Below are 25124 nucleotides of genomic sequence, written 5' to 3' on the forward strand. Positions count from 1 at the left end.
AATAATATTTTTAGTAAAACTTGTGGAAAATAACCTTTACTTCGGTCCCAAGCCAAAAATTTTGCCGTGCACCATGCCAAATTTTAAATTTTTTATTTTAACAAAAATAAATAAATATATTAATCTAATTCCATGGAAAAAAACCAGAAAAGACAGTAGTTGTACATATTAAATTTAAGAAAGCAATTCATGCTACTGCATGATTATAAATAAAAGACAATGGGCGTGATTTCAAGTAAGCTGAAGCTAAAGAGATTCTCAGTCATGGCGTCTTCCTCAAAGTCGAATTTCACAGTCATGGCGGCTTCCTCAAATTTCACAGTCATGGCGACTTCCTCAAATTTCAGTCCAGCAGCGACAGGAGTTTCTTCCGTGTCAGGGAATCAACTGGTGGAATGGCAATGGCAAACTGACGACCTGCGTTGGCGTTCATACGATGCTTCATGTAGTGCAGCCATCGAGGCCGCGCATGCCCGGGGTGAGTCCTCGGTTGAGATAAGCGTCGATCAGGCTTCGACTTCCACTTGCGTTATTTACTTCCAGAGCCAAGCCCTCAGACAGGTAGGATGCTTTTTCGTCAATAATTTTCACTGTTCTAGAAGAATTTTCAACACATTGTAATGGTAAGGTTCAAATTAATGTGCATATTTGTTGAATGGGCCTGAAAAACGCTCCTCCACGTGGAATTTACCTAAGTTTAGTCGTTCTTTCCTGTGTTTGTAATACGTGGGTTGATGAGTTTTTTCGGTGAGGGTTTCTGTAATTTAGGTGAATTTGTACTATTAGTTTCTTAATCTTTGGTCGCATTCATGTTCCAAGCATGATCACTGGATTTCAGGTTCACTTTACCAATCTGTAGGTTAATTTTTCAACGGATACCCTAATCTTTCGTTCGTTTTACGTTACGGTTATAGACTTAGATTACAAGGACGGTTATGGACTTTCACCGACTATGAGCTTAATTGTGCAATAAAGAAAGTCATTCTTTGAGACTGCGATAGAAAAAATTGAAGCCAGTTTTAGAAGATCTTTGGTAACTTATATATTATGACTGACTTCACCAGTTCTTTTTTTCCCGAAAGATTTTACCAGTTCTTATGTCTGTTTTACAAGATATTTCCAACTTTAGTTAATCTTAGCCGCAACCATAGTTGCCAATTTTAATCACAATATATTTACAAGAAAATTTTAATCTTTGATTAATTACACTCGAGAAGTACTGGCATTGGGACCTTAGGTTTTTAAGCGGCCTCGAGGTAATTATACAAGAAATGTTCCAAACCCCGGTATAAATCATTGTAGATGTAATGACTAGAATTTAAATTAACGTTATCAGCTCATTGATCTGAATTGGATCGGTGAAATAACAAAATTGGCTATGTGCTTTAGTTTTATGGGGATCGACAATCAAAGTTTGTGACTATGGATGAGGTAGGAGACAGGGTTGATGGTTTGAAGCGCCCTATGCCATAATGGCTGTATTCACAACTTCATTTAACGTTGTACTCGTCATGTATGTATGGAAAAATTAAAACAGAAAAAAATAGAGTAGAAAAGAACCAAAGAGAAGAAAAAAACTATATTAACAAAATATAAAACATGAGTGTTTTTTTTCCATGTAACCAAGCGTTTCTTTTCCCATGTAACCAAGCACCTCACCCTCCAGCCCCCATAGGCAAAGGTAGGATATTCTTCAGGGCTCAAAGGTTGTACAACAACGACACTCATTACAAAAATATTCTGGATAAGCACTTGTGAGTATTAAACCTGGGTAGGGAGGATAACATGCATTCTTCTCCGTGAGAACCATACCCGAAAGTGCCAGTTGAGAAATGATAAAGGAGAGACCAAAGCTGGCCTTGGGGAAGCTGAGGAGTTGGGGAGGGGATGCTTAGCCTTTTAGTTAACCCGTAGCAGAGCCATTTTCCTATTTATTCATGTGCAGCACAATGGGAAAGGGATTCTTTGGCTGAAATTGAGAGTTATTGCTGGCCAAATTTCCTTGTGAAGCAGAATGTACCAGGGAGCTAGAGGATATTGTAACTTGCACATTTTCCAAGAAATAAAAGACTGACTGAAGCCAATAGAATGCTTGCTTTCCCATCTGGGTTTCCAGGTTAAATATCTTGTCTATTGTATCTTGAATGGTTTTGATATTTCCCTATGTGCTGTGTTAAATTTGGTGTTAAGTTCTGTATGTGGGTTAAGGAGGCTCTTCTTTGCATTGAAAATGCTGCCTATGGTTATCGTCAAGGTTAAAATGAGTTCCTCAATGAATTCCCGTTAGTTTCGCTCAGAGTCTCTGTTCTCCATTTTTCTCTGTGAATACAACAGTTATGCAATAATATCTGTTCATTCAATGTTGAATTTGAGATCAATAGCTGTTGCTGTTAATTAGCTGAATTTCTAATTTCGTTATTAAAGATCAGCAAATTAAGATCTTGAGACAGTTGGCATCCAAAACCAGCCTGCACACTGTGTATTTGTCTTCCTTGAGGGTGTGCACCTCCATATGAGCCGTCTCTCTCTTTCTTGAGATGATCTTGTAGATGACATTACAACAAGAAATCAGTCTATAGTCTTCATAAGAGGAAGCAACCTGCTTTTTGGGATAAGAGCAAAATGCAGTGTGTTAAGAGACCCCAGGGTTTTTTAGATCATTTGGACTTCTGCACTAATCTGAAGAGGTCTTGTTTTAGAAACTTATTAAATCCTAAATAAAACTCTATGGTGAGTTTATCAGGACCTTGGCTTTTCCCTTTTTTGAGGGAAGAAAGAACGGCAAAAATGTCTTCTTTTGTGACTTTAGCATTCAAAGACTTGTTCATATCCTTTGTAAATGCCCTTGGGAAAAGGTTAATCACTTTTAGTATTTCTTTGATAGGGCACATGAAAGGCTCGTGGAAAATCTTTCCAAAAAGGTCTGTGTTGACCTTTGCCTTTATCTCGAAGGATGATGACGAGATAACCTTAAGATTTGGAATCCATGTAGTGGGAACCCCTCATGGCATCTCATTAGAGTTTATGGAGCTAAAGGACTAGTTGTTTAGCCAAGGTGAGAAGAATTCCATGGCCTTGGAACCTGAGGACATTGTTTCTTAAATCATGATTACATTTGGAGCACAAGCTTTGACAAGCCTTTTGAGGGTGGGGCACCCCCAACCCCATGTGCGTTAAACTAGAAGCAAATCATGGTGTAACTTGTTGCGGGCTTTCCTTGCTCCAAGGGCCTAAATAATCGTTGACTATTTACCACATCGAATGTCCTTTTTTTTGCCTGAATTTGAGCTAAGGAGAGGTGGAACTTATGTCCTCCTTGTGACCCCTGGGTCATCTCAACAACCAAATCTCTTACGATTGCCTCATCCTCCTTAGGCTTCTAGTGAGGAGGAATGTTGTAATCAAACTTTAGAGAGGGATTCACCATGCTTCCTTTTGAAGTGTCAGGCATGAAACTTGAAGGAGGAGAGGAGCTACCATCCTCGTCCGAACCCACCTTCCTGGGCGACACATTGAATGAAATAGAGAAAGCAAGCGAGGAAACACTTGCTCCCATTGGGACAACTTTTTCTTGAAAGGGGACAATAGGGTTTAGGGAATAGAGGTATTGTACACAACTGAGAAGCTCACCATGCATAGGGGGAGAGATTTCTAATGGTGAGGCTTTTGGGGGTTGAGACTCTTCTTTTCCTTTTTTTGTAAGAGTAAAATTAAGAGGAAAATTTGACTTAATGGAGATATTGATTGCCAAACCATTAGAAGCCAGGACATGATCCGACATTTCTTTGATTGCAAGGATTGTTTCTTTGTCCTATAAGTTGGCCACCCTAGAAATCATCTTCTCACCCATCAGCTTCTCATCCACTATAATCTTTTGTGAATCCGTAATCTCGCATATTTTTCTAAAGGGGAACCTTTGGAGTGAAAGTTTATTTCACTATGCCTAAATATGGCCAATTTTGTGGTAGCCATAACATTTGAATGGAATTCTCCAATAATTTGTCTTCTAAGTCCAGGAGAAGCTACCACTTACTCGATTTCTTCTAGTAGGCCTTCCTTTACATTGACTTCTACTTACACCCAGGCCCAACTAATAAACTGCATTATTTAATTCCCTATAAATTCTAGACTCTCAATGTGCCAAAAAAGTTTGAGGGAGGCCCAAAAGAATTGACCATATCTACATTGAAGAAATCAGTTCCCCCCCCCCCCCCCCTTGAGGTTGAAGTTGACCCTCCATACTTTTAATACCAAACTTGATGGTCCTGAGCTCCAATTATGCTTCATTATAGAATTCATGCCCTCTTTTGACGTAAATTTGAAGCATGGCTTGCCTCTAGCCAAGACATGGAATTTGGGCAGTAGCCTAAATTAGGAAGCCAATTTTCTTCCAACCAATTTTTCAAGGACTCCAAGCACACTGACTTTTCGTAGAATCTACTGACAACAGCTTTACCCAGCAGTGCCAGAATTTTCTCCAATATAATGTCTTCACCCATGACCATTTTAAATTTATCTCTTTGTGTAGTGCAATAATATGGCTAGGATAACCATGGGTTAAGCTGCAATGATTCCATGTGGGTGAAGCTACACTACACCTGGGATTGGAAAGAGAGGGAATGGGAATGTCTTCCACATGGATTGGAGTCTTCCAACTATGGCATCAATGCTTCTTGAATGTTTGACTGTTGGGTTAGGGGGGAAGTCCATTCTATGCTTGAGAATCCTTGAAACCCTAGCCTTAGTTGAAGGCCCTCTTCATGTCTTTGTCTTTGTTCTAGAAACCCAAATTGTTCTTGGGATATGAACTTATCAAATGACTCAGGTTTATTATTTTGGGATAAGAGTTGTTGCCCTTTTAGGGTAACACCCCTAGAGACATACTCCTATGGGGGTGATGTTGCTGGTTGCAAGAGCTCCATGCCCACAATTGTTGCCCATTCATCCAGATTACTCATTCAACTTCTCATTCACCTACATGTATGACACAACAAATGTTTACCTCACTTTCAGGTGGCAAATGCAGTTGTATTCCCATGCAAATTATTGATGATGTACACATTTGAATTGGATGTTGTTGTGACTTTTAGTGGGTGGTGACATTGGTGTTTACTAAAATAGGACTTACCAGCATTTCATAATGTATAATTTATTGTTTGCCTCATTTTATTGTGATTGGACATAGTTTACTTTTAGAAGTGTGTCATCTCTCATGTTTAAGGTGTGCTACTAGCTGACTTACTAAGCTAGTGCTTCATATCCCAATTCATACATAACACTTTCCACCCTATTCCCTTCACCTCCATTCCATTCATGGAAACTACCTTATTCCCTTTACCTCCATTCCATTTATGGAAAAGGAGTTCTTCCCCTGCACATCATCTCCAACATTGAGTCTCCTTTTCTCTCTTAAAAGAGGTTTCTTGAGATGTGGGAAATGCATTTTTGCTGCAACTGGTACTTGAATTTATTAAAGATGTGGAAGTCCTGCATCAATGGTCTATAGAACCTTCAATTTTCGATATTGTTCAGTATTAGTAGTGACACAGGAAAGAAATGAAATGGATAAGGTAGTATTACAACCATTAGATGCTCTGGGAAGTAGCATTGGTCATGTCAATGATTGTGTCTTCCCAACTAGAGAGCCCCTCAACCAATGTAAAGCAAATGCGAGTGTTCCCATCAAATCCTCAATTGCTTCACTAGGTTTGGGTCTAGCACCAGCACGAGCTCCTCAGTAGATTTACAGGCCAAGTTGAGTCTTTCAAAATTTTTTGTTCACTGATCTTTCTCCTATGAGATTGCCAACCCAACTAGGTTTGTTGAGTAATCTATCTCCTATGAGTTTGTTGGTTTGGCCAACTTCAAGTGTTGACGTTATAAAGCCGGGCTTGCCACTTCAAAGTTCAGACACAATGTCACCTAGGGTCGAAAGTACTATGGGAGATGTGGCATTGAGATAGGAGTCAGGATGAAGTTGACGAGAGAGAACCAACATTAGGGAACCAAGTTGAGGGTAAAAACATGATTGTGGAGAGGAGTTATGGAGTTTGAGGGTTCAAACTTCAGACAAAGGGTAAGAGTGTGCACATTGATATGATTTAGCACAAAAGGAAGCTGAGCTGCAGGACTGGAAGAACCAGAGCTGAGTAGGGTTTCTGGACTGTTTATTGCTAGAGGTGTGAAACTGTTGGGAGAGAGATGGACTACACAAGGAGAAGAAATTATGGAGATGAGTAGATTAGTGGATTTCTTGGAAACACACAATATGAGTAACGTCAAACGCAAAGAATGGAGGAACTCAGGCTTATAAATGCACAACTACCATAGTACCTAGAGGGAGATAGACCTCAGAAGGAATGAACTGCAAAGGTGTTTCTGCATGCTGGAATCACGGAGTTTCAAATTATTCTAACTTTGATACCATTGTCACGCTGCATGGATAACTCCAATCTTGATATCTATTGCATTAACATAGATTGGTATATGGTATATTGGAAATGACCTTTGGTTCCATCTTCCAAGGTTTGAGAGACTCTTCCTATCCACCTACAACTCTTCATTTTTGACTTATTTACAATTTATTTACAAACACAAAATCCTGAAGGATTGTGTGTCCAATGGATTCCTTGTTCCATCTAATGCTAGATTGGGAGTTTTCATATTTTGGTTTAGCCTCTACCTCTGAAGCTGCAAAATGATTCTGTGTTTGTATCACTCCAGTAGGTTTCCAATTTTCTTTGTTTACTTTGGATTTAGAAACTTAGGTCTCTTCTCCCCTTTTTGCCTCTAATCTTCTGAACTGGCATTTGTTTTCCAAGTGACCATGTTCATAATTTAAGCTTTGCTTGTGCAACTCTTCTTCAAGTCTTAGTGAGATTAAATCATGGATTAGTGTGCCTAGGTACATATTTACACAAATGTCAGCATAGGTTGCAAGATTCCTTTTCATCAAAACAATATTTGTTCTAGAATAGTAGATTGATGAGTAGAAAATGAATTCTGATCCATGCAGGCATAATTGCAAGGGTTTCCACTAAAGGATCAAACCCTATTTTTTTTTGCTAAATAATCTAGAGCTATCAAGGAATCATGATCCTAAATAAAAAATCCTCTCTTTCTCGGTCTAAGTTTTTTTTCCCGTAGAAGAAGTCGTAATTTTATTCATATGAAAAAATTACATTTTGTAGATGCATGAAGCATATGCAGATGGCTGTTCCTGTAATGACAGGAATCAAAAGAAAAGAGAAAAAAGAAAAAATAAGTTCCAGCTAGCCTATACTTTCTTTCCCTTCTTCTTCTCCACTCGTCTCCAACCTCCAGGGTCGGGAGTGGGTGCAATAATAGCTAGCTGGTTTTCCATTGTGATCAATGGAAGCTCTTTGTCAGATTTCGAGCCCTCGGATCCATGAGTTCGGATCCATGAGTAACTGGGGCATTCTCTTCCTGAGTGTATTTCTGTCTCATTTGAGTATCAGCTTTTGTCTGTTCTCTGTAGTTTCCGCGTTCATGTCCTATTCTTCCAACGGGTCGATGTGCTGCCATACTTTGGGCTTTTTTTGTTGTTTCTTGGTTCTCTTGGGGTCCTTTCGAACAAATGGGCAGTGATATTGAAGGTGCCCTGTTTGCTTGCAACCCCGGCATTGGAACGCTGTGTTCTCGTAGTCAAGCGGTTGTATCCACTGAGAATTATTGAAGTTCAAAGTGATGTGATCAGGTAGTCCCTGACTCAGGTCCACTTCTACACATATTCTGGCAAATGTGAATATTCCCCTGATAGCTTTGTCTTCATCCATTTTTAGGAATTTCCCCAAGGAGTTCCCAATGGCGATTAAAACTTTGTGATGCCAAAAATGTAGAGGGAGACCATGTAGCCTTACCCATGCAGGCATTGTTGAGACTTTCATTGTATTGACATCAAAATCAGGAAACCAGGGGGTGGTGAAGAGGCCAACACTGCCCTAGAACCAAGGCCCCTGATTTATAATGCTATCTCGTTCTTGTTTTGTGTTAAATCTAACTATGAAAAACTCTTTTGGGCATAGATAAATTTCACAGTTAGATGTCCATGTTGAAAAGATCCATTGGTGCAGAGCATCTGATTTTGGCCAGAACCCATTAAATCTACAAATAATTGCATTTTTGGATAGATATGTGTGTAGATTAGTTACCTCCGGCAAAGATACTTGTAGCGTTGGTGATTCCGGCTTTTGTTCAACAATGTAGGGGCCTGGTAGCTCTGGTGGTGGTGCTAGTTTATTTTTCATTTCTTCCTTTCCTTTGACTGCATCCCGAAAGGAACCTGCATTTTTTGAGCTGGCTCCATTGCATCCGCCGCGCAGTTGTAGATTTAGAATAATTGTTGAATCTTTGATGATGCCGTAGTGCTGAAGAGTTTGGTTGTCCTGCAGACTATGTCCTGTATATATAAGGTTTTGATGTTTTACTGGGGTTCCAAGTTGACCCTGGATTTCCTTTTTTAAAGCATGGATGCTCATCCCCTTGCTGAGCCGCATGCAGAAATGTTTGCCCCCTATCGATTTGATGAAGATCTGTATCAGATCTGCATCCATGCAGAGTGGATCGGTCTTTTTGGGGCCTCGTTCTGTTGGATCGGATAGTTCCTCTATGAACCCAAAAGCATCAATTAGCTTTGGATCCTGTCTACGCCTTGGTCTCTCCGGATCTGACTGATTGGAATCGTTTGTCAGGGATCCATCCACTCTTTCAAAAGTATTTGTGTTTAGCAGGAGGGTCCGAGTCTCTAGGCTCATGGTTGCTTTTGCTAGGGTTGTCTTCCTTTGTGGGTACAGGGGTGCGGCAGGCCATGCGGTCCAGTTCCATTCTCGCACAGATTGATCCGGCCATACAGCGTTGGCTTGCTTGTGGGCGGCAGATCAATAGCTAGGGTATAAACTTGGTTGAGCTCTGGTTTGCAGTAAATCGGCGGCATAAGTTGCTGCTCCTGAAACCCTTACCTCCCCCGTCCATCCTTCTGTTTCTGTTTTCAACGTGGGAGTCCATGCATCATGGTGGCCTTTCTGCGAGGAGCCCCATTCTCTGCAACAGCCATGGCATATCAATGGGGGATGAGCGAAAGGGAGATTGGGTCGCAACAACTTGTGCGTATTCGGGACCCTTACTGGAGCCCCTCGGCCTCCAAATTCCTTCCTTGTTGTTTGCGTCTTCTCGTGTGTATCCGCAGCGCCGACCTGGGGATTGCCGAGTCCTACATGCGCAGAGATTGTGTTGTCCTGGTCGCCGTTAACCCTGATCGCCATGGATGCTCTAGGTCTTTTTCTGGTGGTTTTTGCTTTCTCGGTCTAAGTTATTAGGAAAGGAATATGGATAAGGATCTGGATCCATATTTTTGAAAAGCCAGGATCCAGATATGGTGGGAAAATGTTGCAGACTGAAATCTAGATGCATCATGCCTTATACAAAAAGGATAGCTGTAAGTGTCTCATCAATGATCACTCAATAGATATGATGATCTAGATTAGGTCTAACTACATATGCACAAATGGGTCTACATTCTCATCATTTGAATAGTTCAACTTTACATCATGATCAACTTGTCATCTTCCTTGAAATTTGTCTTAAAATCTAAAAATTCCCAGGTAGTTATGTTGGTAAATGAATGTGGTACACTGTTTGAGAACATGTTATAATCTGTTTCCGGGTTCGAAGGATCCATTTACATCGCAGATCCTACAAGATCTGGATGGATTTGTATCGGTATCTGAAATGTACATCCATGGATCCAACATCAAGACCCTGAGGATCTGGTAACATAGTTCTTGGGTTGAATCGAGAGTAAACTGGAAGAAACCCTACCTAGGAGAGACAGATTGAACTTATGTTTTGGTTTCCAGTATTCCATAATCCATGACAAAAAGGTTCTCTTATGGGCATAGATGCATAAATTTGCAAAGGATGCTTTTGGATTTGAGCATAGCTATTGATCCCATGCTTTTCATGGATCCACACTATCTCTAGATTTGTGGTTACTTTCACTAGATCTGTGTTTTCTCTGGTGCTCTCCACCTTCCAAATGATCATAATGTGATATATATATGTATATATATGTATATATGTATATATATATATGTATATATATATATATATATATATATATATATAAAGTAGCATGTAAATTATATATATATGGATGAAAAACAAGTCATGGCATAAGTAATTACAATGGGATAAGGTTTAATGAACAAGAAGAGAACACCCTCAATAGTCATTGCATCATGCTAAAATGCAACTGCAAGCGTGTCTTCTGCTATGGGGAACTTGATGTTGTATTGGCAATGGTGAATTAATGAGCTATGCTGGTGTTCGTATACTGCTTCAGGCAGTGTAGCCATCTAGGCCATCATTTTTGGGCAACTTTGGGCTTGAATTCTCTGTCGAGATAGGCAGCAATCGAGGTTTGACTTCTAAGCACCTTGTTTACTTCCAAGTCTAAACCCTTACATAGGTGGATTGATTTTTCCTTGTTATTTTTTGTTAATATCGGAGGATTTTGTCTAACACATTCTAATACTAAAATTAATGTGTGCATTTGTTGGATGATCCTGATAACCTTACATTGCATCAAATTTACATTGGTTTAGACAATTTCTCAATATGTTGATTGATGAAGGATTTGGAGAGGGTTACTGGAATTGACGTGAATCATACAAGAGTTGCTTGTATAATTCATTAGACAACCATGATCACTACATTTCAGTTTAACTTTACCATATCTTAGGTTGATTTCACAATGGATTCCCTATGTTTGTCTCATTTTATGTACGACTTTGGACTCTGGGTTAGATTACAATGATGGCTATGATCTTACACCAACTACGAGGTTAATTTATCAAGATCATCCTTGACCCACAATATTATGAATTGAAGTCAATTTTTGAAGACTTTCTAAATATTTGGTCAATGTTATATCATATCTTTTAACCCTGAAAAAGTTGTAACCTCTATTCAAAGCATGAAAGCAAGATATATTTTTTTGTGCTACCACGCTACTGGAACCAAAATCCAGAAAAGTCAAAAGGCTAGTAAACTTTCTTTCTTTTTCCCAGTGAAAAGAAGATGCCAGCAAACAACAAACAGCGTTCTTATACTGTCCACTATTCCATACAAGTTACAACCCTTACAGTCCACATTATTATGTTGAAATATGGGAGCAACAGAGCTTTCAAAGCTGCCCAATCGTGCAAAATGATTGCAAACATTTTAAGAACTGGACTAACAAGACATTACTAACTAGAATCTAAAAGTTGATGAGAATCTATTCTTGAATTCATGCAATTCATAGGAATCTTTAGCAGTCCTTTTTTGTTTCTAGGTAACATATCCTGGTGAAAAACTCTGAACACTTCCCCTCATTTTGATGGCACTTCTTCTAGACAATAATAACTTTGGTGCTGTCAGCTCCACATAGCTTTTATGCCAGAACCCAGACCAGCATTAAACTTTATATGGTGTGAATCTGAAAAGTTTAAAATGCCTCCAGCACTACCAGAGTCTCAATGGGACTGGGGAACCCCACTGAGAAAACCCTAAGCTCATGACTTGTCAATTGTCAGTTCTTCCACTACCCTAGGGACACTTTGAGGAGCTGTGTCCCTGATACCAGACACAATAGATTGTGCCTGAGCTAGGATCTGAAAGGAAGGGATAAGCTTGTCCTCAAATATCTAGGCATTTCTGGATAACTATATCCCCCATATAAGAAGACAAGGCAGTGCTCTAGAATCCTTAAGTTCTTTTTCAGATAACCATTGTCTTAAGCATGCTGCCACTGAGACCTTCTTCCTTACATTTTGAAAATCCGTTATTGTCCCTGCGTCTCTTGACAACTGGCTTGAACAAGGACAGTGAACTAGTGAGTTCTTCTTGGATCTCCATCCTTGACTGCTTGCCCTATGCTATATCATATTATCTTAACCTTTGGTTAATTTTACCAGCTCTTATGTTTGTTTTACAAGATATTTCCAATCACTACATAAAATCATATACAAGTATAATTGCTAAAATCTAGAATGATTTGCTGCCAAGAAGGCTAGAATCACTTAATTAGGAAGCTAGAAAGGTTGAAGCCAATCCAAAGAATGAAGGACACAGAGCCAATTATGCATAACTTATAAATAAAGATTCCCCACTTCAACTTCAATAAAGTAATTGAGCCACTTGAATGGTTTAGTTAGCTTAAGGTAATCCTTGGTCACAATAATGTAGCAAATGGTCACAAAAGAGTGCAAATAACACTAAAAGACATGGAAGGATCAAATATCATTTTGAGGAATATATTATTGAAGGTCCAGAATAAACTTACTATATATTTCAGGGAAAATATTGACAAGCATAAGCTTGGACCTGGAAAACTAGAACAAACTTGGCAAATAACTCAAAAAACTCTGAAAAAATCGAAAATTAGAGATATTTCCAACAGTTGACAAACATTCAGACGGGGTTCAAGATGGTTGGAAAGTAATAATATAATTTTTAAACCCATTGAGGACTACTAATGTGAATAATGATAATCATGTTGAGAGAAAATTGTTGATATTGAGAGTAGAGTACTACTTCCTAACCCTAACGGAAAAAAACCCAAACCCTCTTGTCCTCATGATAATCCATGTGAAAAACTGGAGAAGTCATGCAAAAAGTATTTGGAATTAGGGGAAGTCGATCCAAGGGTGCTGCAAGTCTCTTTTGTCACTATGACAACATGAGGAAGGTTGGATGCTTTTAAGGCCCCTTAATAAATTTGGGTGCTTATAAAGTTTGATCTATACATGACCCTGTGCATTTTAGATAAGAAACATGTTAAATATTACTTTTTTTTGATACAAATGGGAAGTTCTCAATTAGTATGCCAGGGCATAGATACATACGATTTCAAGTAGTATAAGATGCTGATTCAAAGTTGTAGACTATACCTTGAAAGGATTCTCTTATGTCATAGATATAGATACATACGATTTCAAGTAGTATAAGATGCTGATTCAAAGTTGTAGACTCTACCTTGAAAGGATTCTCTTATGTCATAGATATAGGAGATGTCTTGTTTAACATTTGGCAGTTGATCTGTGCATACACCTCATAATTATGCACGAAGCTTCACCTCATTCAAATAGAATGAGTAGATAAAATAAGATAATCTGGATTCTGGATTGTGCACTGTGTTGTTGCCTGCACAGGGTGCCAATTGCTAGGGCCTGTATGGCCTTGTCAAATTTCTATTATGGGATATGGAACAACAATGACTTTGTGGTCTCTTGGAACTTGCAAGTATGAATAGCTCCCCTGAGCCAGCATTGATCTAGAACCGAGAGCCACATTAACAACAGTTTGTCTCTTGGTACCTCTCCTAGAAGGGAGTACCTGGAAGAAGGAAGTGATCAACTCATTGGAGTCTGGTCTAGGGGGTGGCCAGAGAATCTGGGACTGAATTCTGAGGGCTTCTTGAATATATATAGAACCAGGCAACGCTGGTTGGAGAATCATAAGAATTGGAAAGGTTTTGAGACTCCCTAAACAGAGAATGGAACCAACTTTAGATCTTATAATAAATGGGGCAACAAAAAAGTTAATGCTCGAGTCTCAACGTATTCAAGATGGCGCAGCTGGCAGATGATTAAAGGCCTAGGACTTAAGAAGTCCAAGATAGTAAGTTCATGCCATTTGACATTTTATCACACAGTTGTCCTCCCAAGAAGTTGACACAAACCTCTGAGGGCACTGAATTAAAGTGGGTATCCTTCAAAAGATGGCAAATAAGGGGCATTAACTCCAGCAAAAGATTCTCTCTGACCTGCAATAAATGTTGATTTTTCAAAAGATCTTTTAAACTGATAATTACTTCTTATGATACCTTTAGTTACTTCGTTTCTTGCATTCATATTTATCATAAAACAATTACATAGAAGATCTCAACAGTAGCAACTAAATGCCAGTAGGATCATAAAGAGACAGCCAAACAAGAAGACAAACATTTATCCTTGGAGAACCCACATGGGGGAAAATCCAACAATCTTTTCCTTAGAGAATTTCTTCAGTTCAACAAGAGACACACCTAGATCTTCTAGTCAAACACAAGGTCAAACAGACCAGCGAAATAAACTTGGTCAAACCTGTTCCAACAGCCTCCTAGTCAAGTCAAACAGCTGCTCAAGAATCTCGTCCTGATTTGATCTTCAAGGGCAGAAATTCGACCTGCTTCTGCACCCAAGAGACTCAGTCCTGCTGCCTTGTTATGTCTCAAAAAAAGAATTTCAGCCCTCTTCTGGAGAAGTAGGAATTTGGATCTGTTGCCCTGAGATGCCCAGAAGTTTGACCTCTGATTTGTCCTTTCTCTGCCTTAGATTTGTCCAAGGTGCAGCCTCGGATTCGTCTTGTTCTCTGCCTCAGAAGGTCCCATTTACTTGAAGAGGAGAGATCTGAAATTGTGCTTCTTAGGAGCAGTTCACTTCTGGCTGGCGGAATGGGTGCCACTTGACTAGGAGGGCTGACTTGGCTTGTTTGGGAGCCAAAAATTCAAATATTAAAATTAAATTTTTTCTTTTTGAAATGGGCATGAAGAACACGCCTTATATTTTCTCTTTTGACAATAGCATGAATAACATGCTTTATATTTAGTATTTATGTATACATCAAGGGCTAAAATATTAATTATGAAAACTGACCATTGCTACAAAATTTAACAATAAATTCATTGAACCTGCATGTGTACACTTCAATTCAGTGAGAAATAAATCCAAATATACAATAAGAACTCCTTAAAATGTGGTAAAACTTAATGATGTGCAATTGGACTTCGCAGGTCTGCAACAGAAACACATTGAAAACAGTAAAACTACTTTGCAGTCTGCAACTTTTGACCCTTTGCATCTCTGAAGTTCTACACCCGAAATCAGTGAATAAACTTAAAAAACAGCAACTGAACTCAAACACGAGTATTAAATTTTAATATCTTTACTGATGGCAACTTTTGAGAATACTCTCATCTTGAAGAGATAACAATATACAAAGAGATGTAGAGTAATTTCTCATCTTTGTTTGGAAATAATACACTGCAAAAGATACTAACTGTAAATAATCACTCTTGTAGGTCAATCTCACAACTCAGTGGCAGCGGGTGGTAAGTAGGCATGCCATAGGGCAAGGCTCAACTGCCATTTGGCAATGGTGGGAAGCAGAGAGTAACTGTTGGCATAGATATGATCATCAACTGGCTTCAAAATTTGAGACAGCATGGCTTGAGTCTAGAGCCAGCCAACGAAGTAATAAGCTAGATTGCCCAGCCGGCGTATTATTTAAAGTAAACGGTCAAGATTATTCTCTGTCATTTGAAGCAGATGGAATGCAATACAGTGTAAATGATTCGTGTTATAGGAGTGTTCGAAGATGCATATATCTTCCAAATCAACAGCCATCATCATCAGAGTCCCCAGCTATGGAACAATGCCATTCTTTGAATGCAAGTACAGTTTCACTGGACCAGGCGAGGAGTAATAAATCAGAGCAGCCCAACATTTCAAAGGATGAACATTCTTACCTGATTGCATGTCCAAACCCTAATGACGGGGAAAATTGTTCAGTGTGTCTTAGCAGTTTGCAAGAAGATGAAGCTGTAGAGTTGGCTAAATGTCACCATTTTTTTCATAGAGAATGCATCACACGATGGTTTAAAACTCGTCCTTCTTGTCCAGAATGTTTGACAATCTATGGTGTGATTACGGGTACACAGCCTCCAGGTGACATGAACATCCGATACATTCCAGTTAAAAGGCGAAAGGGTTGGGATGGCCTTGAGGGATATCCAGGCGTTGATATCATTGAAATCACATATACATTTCCAAATGGAATTCAGGTATTTATGATTTAAATTTTATGGTGACTTGAGGTTACAAATAATGCATAAGTCTAGTGTTCTTTGAGCTTTGCCTGTTCTGGTTTATGGTTGCTTCTAGGGTTGGAATAGGACATATGAAACCGGTTGATGTATTTTAGGTCTAAAAGTATTACTTGGTCATCATTGTTACTTTCCTTACTGATATATTTATTGGTTTGAACAGAATGCTAGGGTATGGTAGGTAAGCTATTGATTTATGATATTCTAATATAATGTTATTACTGACAGGGATGAGTTGTTTGATGAGATGTCAGGATCCTGTTGTTTTCCTTGACCTGCTCTATCCTCCCATGGCTGAACGATGGTTTTTTTGTTGTTGTTGTACTGTGATGTTGCTGGTATCTGCTAGGAGCATAAAAGGCTTATGAACTCAGAAGCTGGCAGTATGCCTGTGCTCTGATACCACTGTAACAGTTGAAGGAAATTTGTGCCCTAATTTTTTCCCTAGGCAGCTAGGGTTTTCACTGAAATTCTTCTTCTGGTCAGAAAATGAAACAAATATTCCAGCAAAGCAGTTCAGATATAACAAATCACATAGTGCAGGTTTATACATTCAATAATCCAATAGTGCTAACACAAACTGAATTCAATTATCCTGGTTAACCAGTTTAATTACAATCCTAAAAATTTGTAATTATGCATTTGACAGAGCTTAATAGCTAACCACTGTACTGATTGATCCCAGATTCCCATCTACTCTATACTGTTTATGCGATTCTTGCTAGGAGGCATCAGGATGAAACCCTCGACCTGTTACAGAGAGTAACTGCAATATTGTTTTAACTCAAGAAGGGTTTGTGAGCTGCTTCAGGTGGATAGTAAAGTAACTAGAAGGATAATTGAGCTCTGATTTTGCTTAGAATTCTTCGAAAGATTTGTAATCAGGAACTCCTGAACCTTCTTTAGGAATTGCGGCCTGCTCTAGCCCTACATCCAGCCTCAGTGAGATTGCGGTCTGGCTTGAAAGCTCTTCTCTTCATGCTAATACAACTGCGCTGGCTCACAGAATGGCTTTGAACAGATTCGTCCACTATCCCAGCCTCTGAACTGTCCAAAAGAGTTGCAGCCCACTTCAGATGTGCTTCTCGTTTGCCACAGGATAACTTCACATGGTTTCAAGGTCTCAGAAATTTCTGGTCTGATCAGGAGTTTGCCTTAGGAAGTCTCAGCCTGTCTGAAAATGACATCGCTACCTTACAAAGCTACTTTGCTGCTTCAGAGTCTTAAATCTGATCATGAGCTAGCCTCAGAAAATTCCGTTTAATCCCAAGAGACTTGACTTGCTGCTTCTTAGATAGAGAATTCCCTGTGCCAGAACAAAGTAAAAAAAATAGAAAATATGACTAACTAGGGTGGAATCTTTCACCGCCCTCAGAGCTATAGCTCAAGAGAACAGATGATTTGATCCACAATTTTATGATGCCTCATTTGATCTCAACCCTATTCTATTTATAGGTTTTCCATGGGCTCCAAAATATGAGAGGTTGTGTGTGCAACTCCTAATTTAGCCCCAGCCGACTCAATTTTTGCTCAATGTTGCCACAACATAAGAAGAATTGGGGTTTTACCCCTTTAAAAAAATTATAGCCTATGGTGTCGGACAAGCTAATTCGTCCTCAATTAGCCATCAATTCTGTGAGGAAATTACTGTCCCCCCTTCTTGAAATTGCTTGTCCTCGAGCAATTGCAGATCGGGATGCTATACAACTCGTTCTCCTTCCCATGTGGCATCTTCTTTTGGAAGAATCTTCAATCTAATAAGATATTTTGAAATTATGTTGCCTCTTAGTTTCTTTTCTCGTACTGCCATGATTGTCTCTAGAATTAACTCAAGTTGTCCTTCATCCAAAGGGGGCAGTTCAATAGTAGTGACCTGCTTCCGGACAACCTTCTTGATACAGGAAACATGGAAGACATTATGAATTTTGCTTTCCTTTGGAAATTATAACTAATACACCACCTCTCCTATTGTTTTGAGAACTTTGTAGGGTCCATAAAAGCTCTACTTCAGCATATCTGCACCATTCTTCTTGAGTGTAGATTTCCTATATGGTTGCAATCTCAGAAATACAAGGTCTCCTACCTCAAAACTGTGTTTTGTTTGGTGCTGGTTTTTGTACATCTTTTGCCAATTTCGTGCAGCCTGCATGTTTTTGTTTTGAGAATATCCTGGCTTTCTTGTATCCAATCTTTAGCTAATGGGGCTCTGCTGTCTCCAAAGTCATGTCAAGAAAGAATGGGGCATCATAACCATACAGTGTTCTGAAACAGTGTTCTGAAAGGTGTCATCCCAATAGACATATGATAAGTAGTATTGTAACAATGCTCCCCCAGGTATAGCCATTTGATCCATGTGTGCTGCTGACCATTCACGTAGTTATGTAAGTATCCCTCAATCCATTTGTTCATGATCTCTGTCTGACCATTTATTTGCGGATGATAGTTGGTGCTTGTGGTTAGGTCTGTCTTGACTAACCTGAAGAGTTCTTGCCAAAATGGCTCCATAAATTTGCTATCTTGATCATTGACTATATTTTTAGGCAGTCTGTGAAGCTAAAAACTTCCTTCAAGAAAAGTTTTGCTACTTGTTTGGTCAAATAATCAGTGGGAATCACATAGAAATGTGCGAATTTTGTCAACCTGTCAACCACTATATAGATGTAATCTTTGCCTTGTGCTTTGGGTAGGCTTGTAATGAAGTCCATTAAGATGCTATCCCAAGTTGTTTGGTAAAGGTTGGGGTGAATTTGCAGGATACGAGTGCTCAAACATTTTTTGTTGGCATGTCATCATTCCTTAATGCATTTTAATATGTCATCTTTGTGACCTTTCCATGAGAATCATTCCCTTGATCTGTCGGTAAGTTTTGAAGAATTCCTGGTGCCTAGCTGATGATATGTCAGGTGCAACCTTCAAAATTTTCTTCTTAAGTAAGTATATCCTGTCCTTATAGTAAATAATGTCGTTAACTATCTTATACTTGTCATTAACTATCTTATACTTGTCATTATGGATGTGTTTGTCCATTAGAGCATAAGCGAATTTATTCTTGGAATATTCTTGGGTCATGGTTACTGCTATCTTTTGTGGTGGTCTTTTTGTTTCCAGGAACGTTTGGGTTTCTTAGGAGTTGAGCCATTGGCTGATTGATTTGTTGCTGTCCTTGATCTAATACCTGAGCTATATCCTGTTGTCCTTGCTGTAATATGCCAGTCATTTGCTGCTGCCCTTGGAATATTGCATTTAGTAAGATGCTAGGATCTTGTTCTCCTTGCCCTGCTCTATCCCCCATGGCTGAACGATGGATGTTTCTTTTTTTTTCCTTACTGTGACGTTGCTGGTATCTGTTGGAAGCATACAAGGCTCATGAACTTGCAAGTTGGTGGGATGCTTGTGCTTTGATACCAGTGTAACAATTAAAGGAAATATGTGCCCTAATTTTTTCCCTAAGCAGCTAGGGTTTTCTCCCAAATTCTTCTTCCGCTCAGAAAATGAAACAAGTATTCCAACAAAGCAATTTAGATAACAATGATCCTGGTTAACAAGTTCCATTGCAATTCTAAATAATTTTATTTCTGAACTTGACAGAGCTTACTAACTAACCACTCTATTGATTTACCCCAACTACTCTATATTGTTTATGCGATTCTGACTAGGGAGCTTCAGGACAAAACCCTTGACCTGTTACAAAGAGTAACCACAATGTTGTTTTAACTCAGGAAGGATTTGCAAGCTGCTTCTGGTGGACAGTAAAGTAACTAGAAGGATAATTGAGCTCAGATTTTGCTTAGAATTCTTTAAAATATTTGTCAGCAGGTCTTCCGAACCTTCTTTAGGAATTGCGGCCTGCTCCAGCCCTTTGTCCAACCCCGATGAGGGTGCGGTCTGGCTTGAAAGCTCTTATCTTCACGCTAATACAAGTGTGTTGGATCACAGAATGGCTATCAACAGAATTGTCCACTATCCCGGCCTTAGAACTGTCCAGAAGAGTTGCGGCCCACTTCAGACGTTCTTCTCCTCTGCCACAGGATAACTTCACTTGTTTTAAAGGCCTCAGAAATTTCCAGTCTGATCAGGAGTTTGCCTCTGGATGCCTTAGCCAGTCTCAATGACATCGCTACCTTACAAGACTAATTTGCTGCCTCAGAGTCTTAAATCTGATCATGAACTTGCCTCAGAAAAAAACCTGGTTTAATCCCAAGAGACTTGTCTTGACTTGCTGTTTCTTAGATAGAAAATTTCTTGTGCCAGAACAAAGTAAAAAAATAGAAAATAGGACTGACTCGGGTAGAATTTTTCACCACCTAAATTAGTAGGTGAAATGAGGTCTTAAAACCCACAGAGCTATAGCTTAAGAGAACAGATGATTTGATCCACAATTTGATGATGCCTCATTTGATCTCAACCCTCTTCTATTTATAGATTTTCCATGGGCTCCAAAATTTAGCCCTAGCAAACCCAATTTTTGCCCAATGTTACCCCAACATAGGGAAATTTGGGGTTTTACCCCTGTAACAAGGCTATAGGCTACGAGGTTGGATAGGCTATTTCGTCCTCCATGAGCCATCGATTCGGTGAGGACATACACTTGTAGGTATGTGACATGCAAAGGCAAACATATTACACACAAAAAAACTAGATTAAACCCCAACTTTTATACCAAGCGATGAAAAACATGTCATCCATCGGAACAAACCCAACCTTGCATTCGCACCTGCACGTGGGCCTGAATCCCATGGCCACATTCACTAGAAGATAGAGATTTATTCTTATTGGTAGGAAAGATTTATGATGTATCCCTTCATAGAACGAGTAACTGAACCGAAAGGCCAATCACTCGTGCTATGAATCCTTCTTGTAAGAGCTTGCTATCCCTTGCGGGGCTCGCCCCTTTTGTGGGGCTGTAAAGACATAACTATAATCAAGTTCCACCCAACCCTTAGCATGAGTCATTTTCGCTTCTTTAATTCTTCCTTAAGATCACACATTGTTGCCATGTGTCCTCCTGTCAGCTAGGGTACTGAAAGCAAGCATTTCACCTTTGACTACATCTTCTTTGTCTTGCAATGGGCATTGGATACTTCTATAAGTGGAGCGCTCTTTTAAATAATGAATACTTGGGCATGTCTTAGGTTTTTTGTATGCCACTTGTCCTTTTAGCTGGGGCATTCCACATGCAAAGGTGTCCAATATGGCAATATATGATTCTATCCATGTTTGTAGGAGCTCCAAAAATGTGCCAGAACAAAATGATGGTTTATCCATGTTTTTTTAATAGATGATCTTCTACACAGCACATCAATATTGTTTCTTTCCAGTGGCAAATACCATTCTCTAGGGGTGAATTCTGCTTTAGTCGATGGTAACTGTTTGTATTTTTGATCAATCTGTTATGGAAGTTTCTCAAAATTACAAGTGTAGCATTCCTGTTGTCATCATTATAGGATGCAGCAATAGATGAACCAAAACGTATAGGAATTTATGGAAATGAAACATACAAATAGAATGAGTTACTTATAGCGGACCCTAAGTTAGTGTTTCTGTACTAGGCTATGTAATATTAATCAACATGTGCTAACCTTTATTTTAAAGTTGACCTGTTTAAATGCCCTAAACCATCAGAAATTCCTAGCCACGTTGAACTGTTGAAAATAATTAGTGGCAATTATGCCAAGAATAATATTTGTTAAGCCTACCTACGTCAAAATTTCTTAAATCATACAATGGTTCATTTCATAAATAACATTAGTCCATTTATTCCACTCGGGCCATTTTCTAATTTTTTTTATTAAATTGTAAATTTTGACTAGACTGCAGAGCATCCAAGTCCTGGAAACCGATACACTGGTACAAGACGGGTTGCTTATTTGCCGAAGAACAAAGAAGGAGAAGAAGTTCTTGAACTCTTGAAGACTGCTTGGAATCGTCGTCTAATCTTCACTGTGGGAACATCTGTGACAACTGGAAGAAGTAACACTGTCGTGTAAGTTTCATGTCTTAAACCTATGCAGTTTCTGTTTTTTTTTTTTGCTTTTGATCAATTGTCATTCATAAATTATTATGTGCCTACTAGGAAACGTAATTTGTACAAAACTTTGGACTGTCGTTCAATTATTCATTACACTTTGGTTATCTTTGAATTTTAACTACAATCATGCGTCAAACTGGATGCTAAATTTTTCACAAAATTTAATCTGACATGTTTATGGTCCCATGTGCTTCTTTGCTACAAATTATCTTTTGGGTTTTGATTTAAAGTTTTATCAAGCGGTTGAACCTTGAAAATACTAAGCAGCTCTTGTATATTGGTTGTGTTGGAGAAAATCTGCATTCCACATGTGGGGTAGTCATTATGCCATGTGCGTTTTTTGTAGCTGGCTTGATTTTCGTTGAACTTTTTTCATGGTAGAGGTCAAGCAAATTTTCACTTGGATGCATCAGTGGGTTGCACATCAAAAGAAAATCACACTCAAATAGCCAATGTGATGCAATCATGTACACCCTATGCACTCTTTTGCTACATTGTGCTTCCTTTCTTGTTGTTAAAGGTTCCAATCTTTCCTGTTAGTTTGCTATTCACATTTTCTTGCTTTCCCAGTGACATCTTGCTTACCACTATCTCATGGTATCCTCATTCACCATAGATGCCTATACCACAATCAGTATTTGACGGTATCCTTGCAAACATTTTTGCACAACCTTCAGATATGATCTGTTGGGTAAAATGAAAGACACACAAACTTATTCATTTCCAGGATGTAAAGCTGGCACTCTTGGTAATACCAGCCTGTGGATTCTATAACAAATTGAAGATTAAAGGAATCAAAATTAATTGTCTGACACAATCAAAGTTAACTGTCTGACACAAGTCAAATCAAAGTTAACTGTCTGACACAAGTCAAAGCTTAAATGCTAGTCAAATACTCAAGTGCATAGCTCTTTTAAGTTTCTGCAAACTAATTCAGGCAGCTTTAAGGCAACCCGATTCAGCATTTGATTTTTGAACCTGCTATCTACTGGATATAACCGTATGAAATGTTCATTTATGTGACTCACCTCTTAATATGGAATTGATTGTTTGTTAGTTTGAGTTTAGATACTTTTTAACACAAGTTTATTGTTTGATAGTTTGATTGAAGCCGCCTTATAACGTTATTCTTTCAACTTGCATTGAAATATTTGGTTGCCTTTAATATGTTCACCCTAATAAAAGAACAAAAGACAGGACCGGATATCAACTCCAGCTTTTCTTCAAATTGTATGTTGTTTTGATTTTGTTGATTGTGGGTCGATGTGTTCAGCTAAATTTTCATCTTGGTTCCTTAATCTAACTCATGTTTTGGTATCTTTAGCTGGGCAGGGATCCACCATAAAACCCAAAAATATGGAGGTTCCAGTAATTTTGGTTATGTAAGTGTTGTTTTCTTATATTTCTTATTAGCAAAATTTTAATCTTAATGTCTACTATGTAGTCTAATCTCTGTTCTCTCTGTATTGAGAATTGTAACCAGTTTATTTATATAGTTTGATTCAATGATATGTGATTTTTTCATACCAAAAACAAAATGTTGACAATATGAAGTTTCTATTTTGGCAGCCAGATGAGGGCTATTTTGACAGAGTGAAGAAAGAACTAGCACTTGTTAATGTTATTTAAAGCGAGAGATTAATTGTTTCCAATGTGCAGCGTTCTGGAGAGGCATTAATATTTCAGGCTCCAGGCTGCCCTATGCAAAATTTTTGGGATAAAGCTGGTTAAAGTTATTGCTGAAACTTTAATTATGAAGCTAATATTCAGTGTAGGAGCTAATATTCATATTAACTCATTTTCCTTTGGCTTAAGTGTCACTGAACCATCGATATGTTCAGTCGGTATTATGACAAGGAATATGCTAATATGGGTTGCTCTATTTAAGAATTGCATTGTAATACACATTAAATACCGTAGCAGTGGTTCCCTTTCAATGCAATTCAAATTAATATTACCATAAAAGTATATAGAAATAATAATACAATTTCTTGAAATGTTGGTGAGTAGAGAAGAAGATAATTATTGGTGTATGATGTGAATATGAAATAAATTGAATAAATTAAAGACATGGAAAAACGTTTACAAAAATGATGATGATTGTTAACATTCATTGAGGCCAACTTTGGTCTATTGGACCTTGAGAAAAAATGGTTTGGAATTAATTGGTTAGCCTTATAATTTTATTTCTATGCTTGAAAGTATTATTAAAAAGCTTTCCTGAATTTCTATAGTTTTTTACGAGTTAAAAGGTTAGGAAGGTGTGTATTGTCACAAGTATTTTGACATTGAAATTTGATGTTTGTATAGGTAATGCATTCTAAGAGTGTTTTTCATCCTCCACTTTCTTAGTATCACAAAGATGATAAATTCTTTCATCCTATGACATTTTTTGAATTTTCGAATACCATGTTTCACTAGTTGTTATATAATTTAGAACTCTGTAGATAATGCATACATCGTAGTACATAAATATGCTTTAGTGAATCTGAGCCCTGAGTCAATAAGCTCTGATTTTACATGGGACAATTTACTGAAGTCTACAAAAAGTGTATTCAATATTTTCTCAGATGATCCTACCTTCATAAAAAGCTCTAGAATTCTTGTGGCTTTACAAATATTCATAAACTAGAGACTCAACCAAAAGCGTGAAAATTTTTGACCTCAGATAATTTTGACCTCTTCCTATCAGAGTTCTGATGGGGGGGTGCTACTAGTCCATGTCTATTGTCTCTCTGAATTGGTGCATTGTGTCATCTTCTTTTAGCTTTGCTTTCCAAGGTCCTTGTCGCATTCAGAGCTAAGTTTTAGAGCATACTACATTCAACTGCTAAAATATCCAATCTTTTCGTTTGTTGCACGAGCAAGTTCATTGTGTTTACTTCTTGGGTGACAATGCTATTTCTCTTGCACCTTAGAGGTGATAAAGGTTAACGAAGCTTTGTTTCCTTTTATGTTGTCCATTATTGCAATGAGGGGTCTCAGACCTTCAATCTAAATCTGGTTCTAGCAAACACTATTTGCATTGGATTTATGACCTTGAGGATTGGAAGGGGTGGCCATTGAACCTCTTAAAAGGTAGTCTACCAGTTTAGAGATGCCGAAGTTTGTTAAGCTCAAAATGGTTAAGAGACCATCCAAAGGCTAAAATTAAGACCAGAAAACACAGTC

General features: G+C 38.5%; 1 protein-coding gene across 2 annotated transcripts; it reads left to right on the plus strand.

The window, feature by feature from the left end:
- Positions 1-149: 149 nt before the first annotated feature.
- Positions 150-23910, plus strand: LOC149263172 (uncharacterized). 2 transcript variants are annotated; one of them, XM_089425890.1, is made up of 5 exons: positions 150-561; positions 15122-15883; positions 21736-21908; positions 23278-23335; positions 23613-23910. In XM_089425890.1, the coding sequence occupies exons 1-5, from the start codon at positions 220-222 to the stop codon at positions 23682-23684; spliced, it is 1407 nt and encodes a 468-aa protein (XP_089282016.1). In that variant the 5' UTR covers positions 150-219; the 3' UTR covers positions 23685-23910. The 2 variants fall into 2 exon arrangements, with proteins under 2 accessions (XP_089282016.1, XP_089282020.1); XM_089425894.1 differs by having other exon boundaries at positions 152-561; positions 23523-23910.
- The last annotated feature ends 1214 nt before the right edge of the window (positions 23911-25124 follow it).

Source organism: Pinus tabuliformis, chromosome 6, assembly GCF_031772625.1.
Source record: "Pinus tabuliformis cultivar Carrire ecotype Pingquan chromosome 6, CPIR1, whole genome shotgun sequence".
In the NCBI taxonomy this organism is placed as follows: Eukaryota; Viridiplantae; Streptophyta; class Pinopsida; order Pinales; family Pinaceae; genus Pinus; species Pinus tabuliformis.

Bases quoted from the DNA above. Each gene is read 5' to 3' on its own strand.
- LOC149263172 (XM_089425890.1), top strand. From the start codon at position 220: ATGGGCGTGATTTCAAGTAAGCTGAAGCTAAAGAGATTCTCAGTCATG. The intron at 15,884-21,735 runs GTATTTATGATT...AATTTTGACTAG, and splicing joins CATTTCCAAATGGAATTCAG to ACTGCAGAGCATCCAAGTCC. The intron at 23,336-23,612 runs GTAAGTGTTGTT...TCCAATGTGCAG, and splicing joins GTTCCAGTAATTTTGGTTAT to CGTTCTGGAGAGGCATTAAT.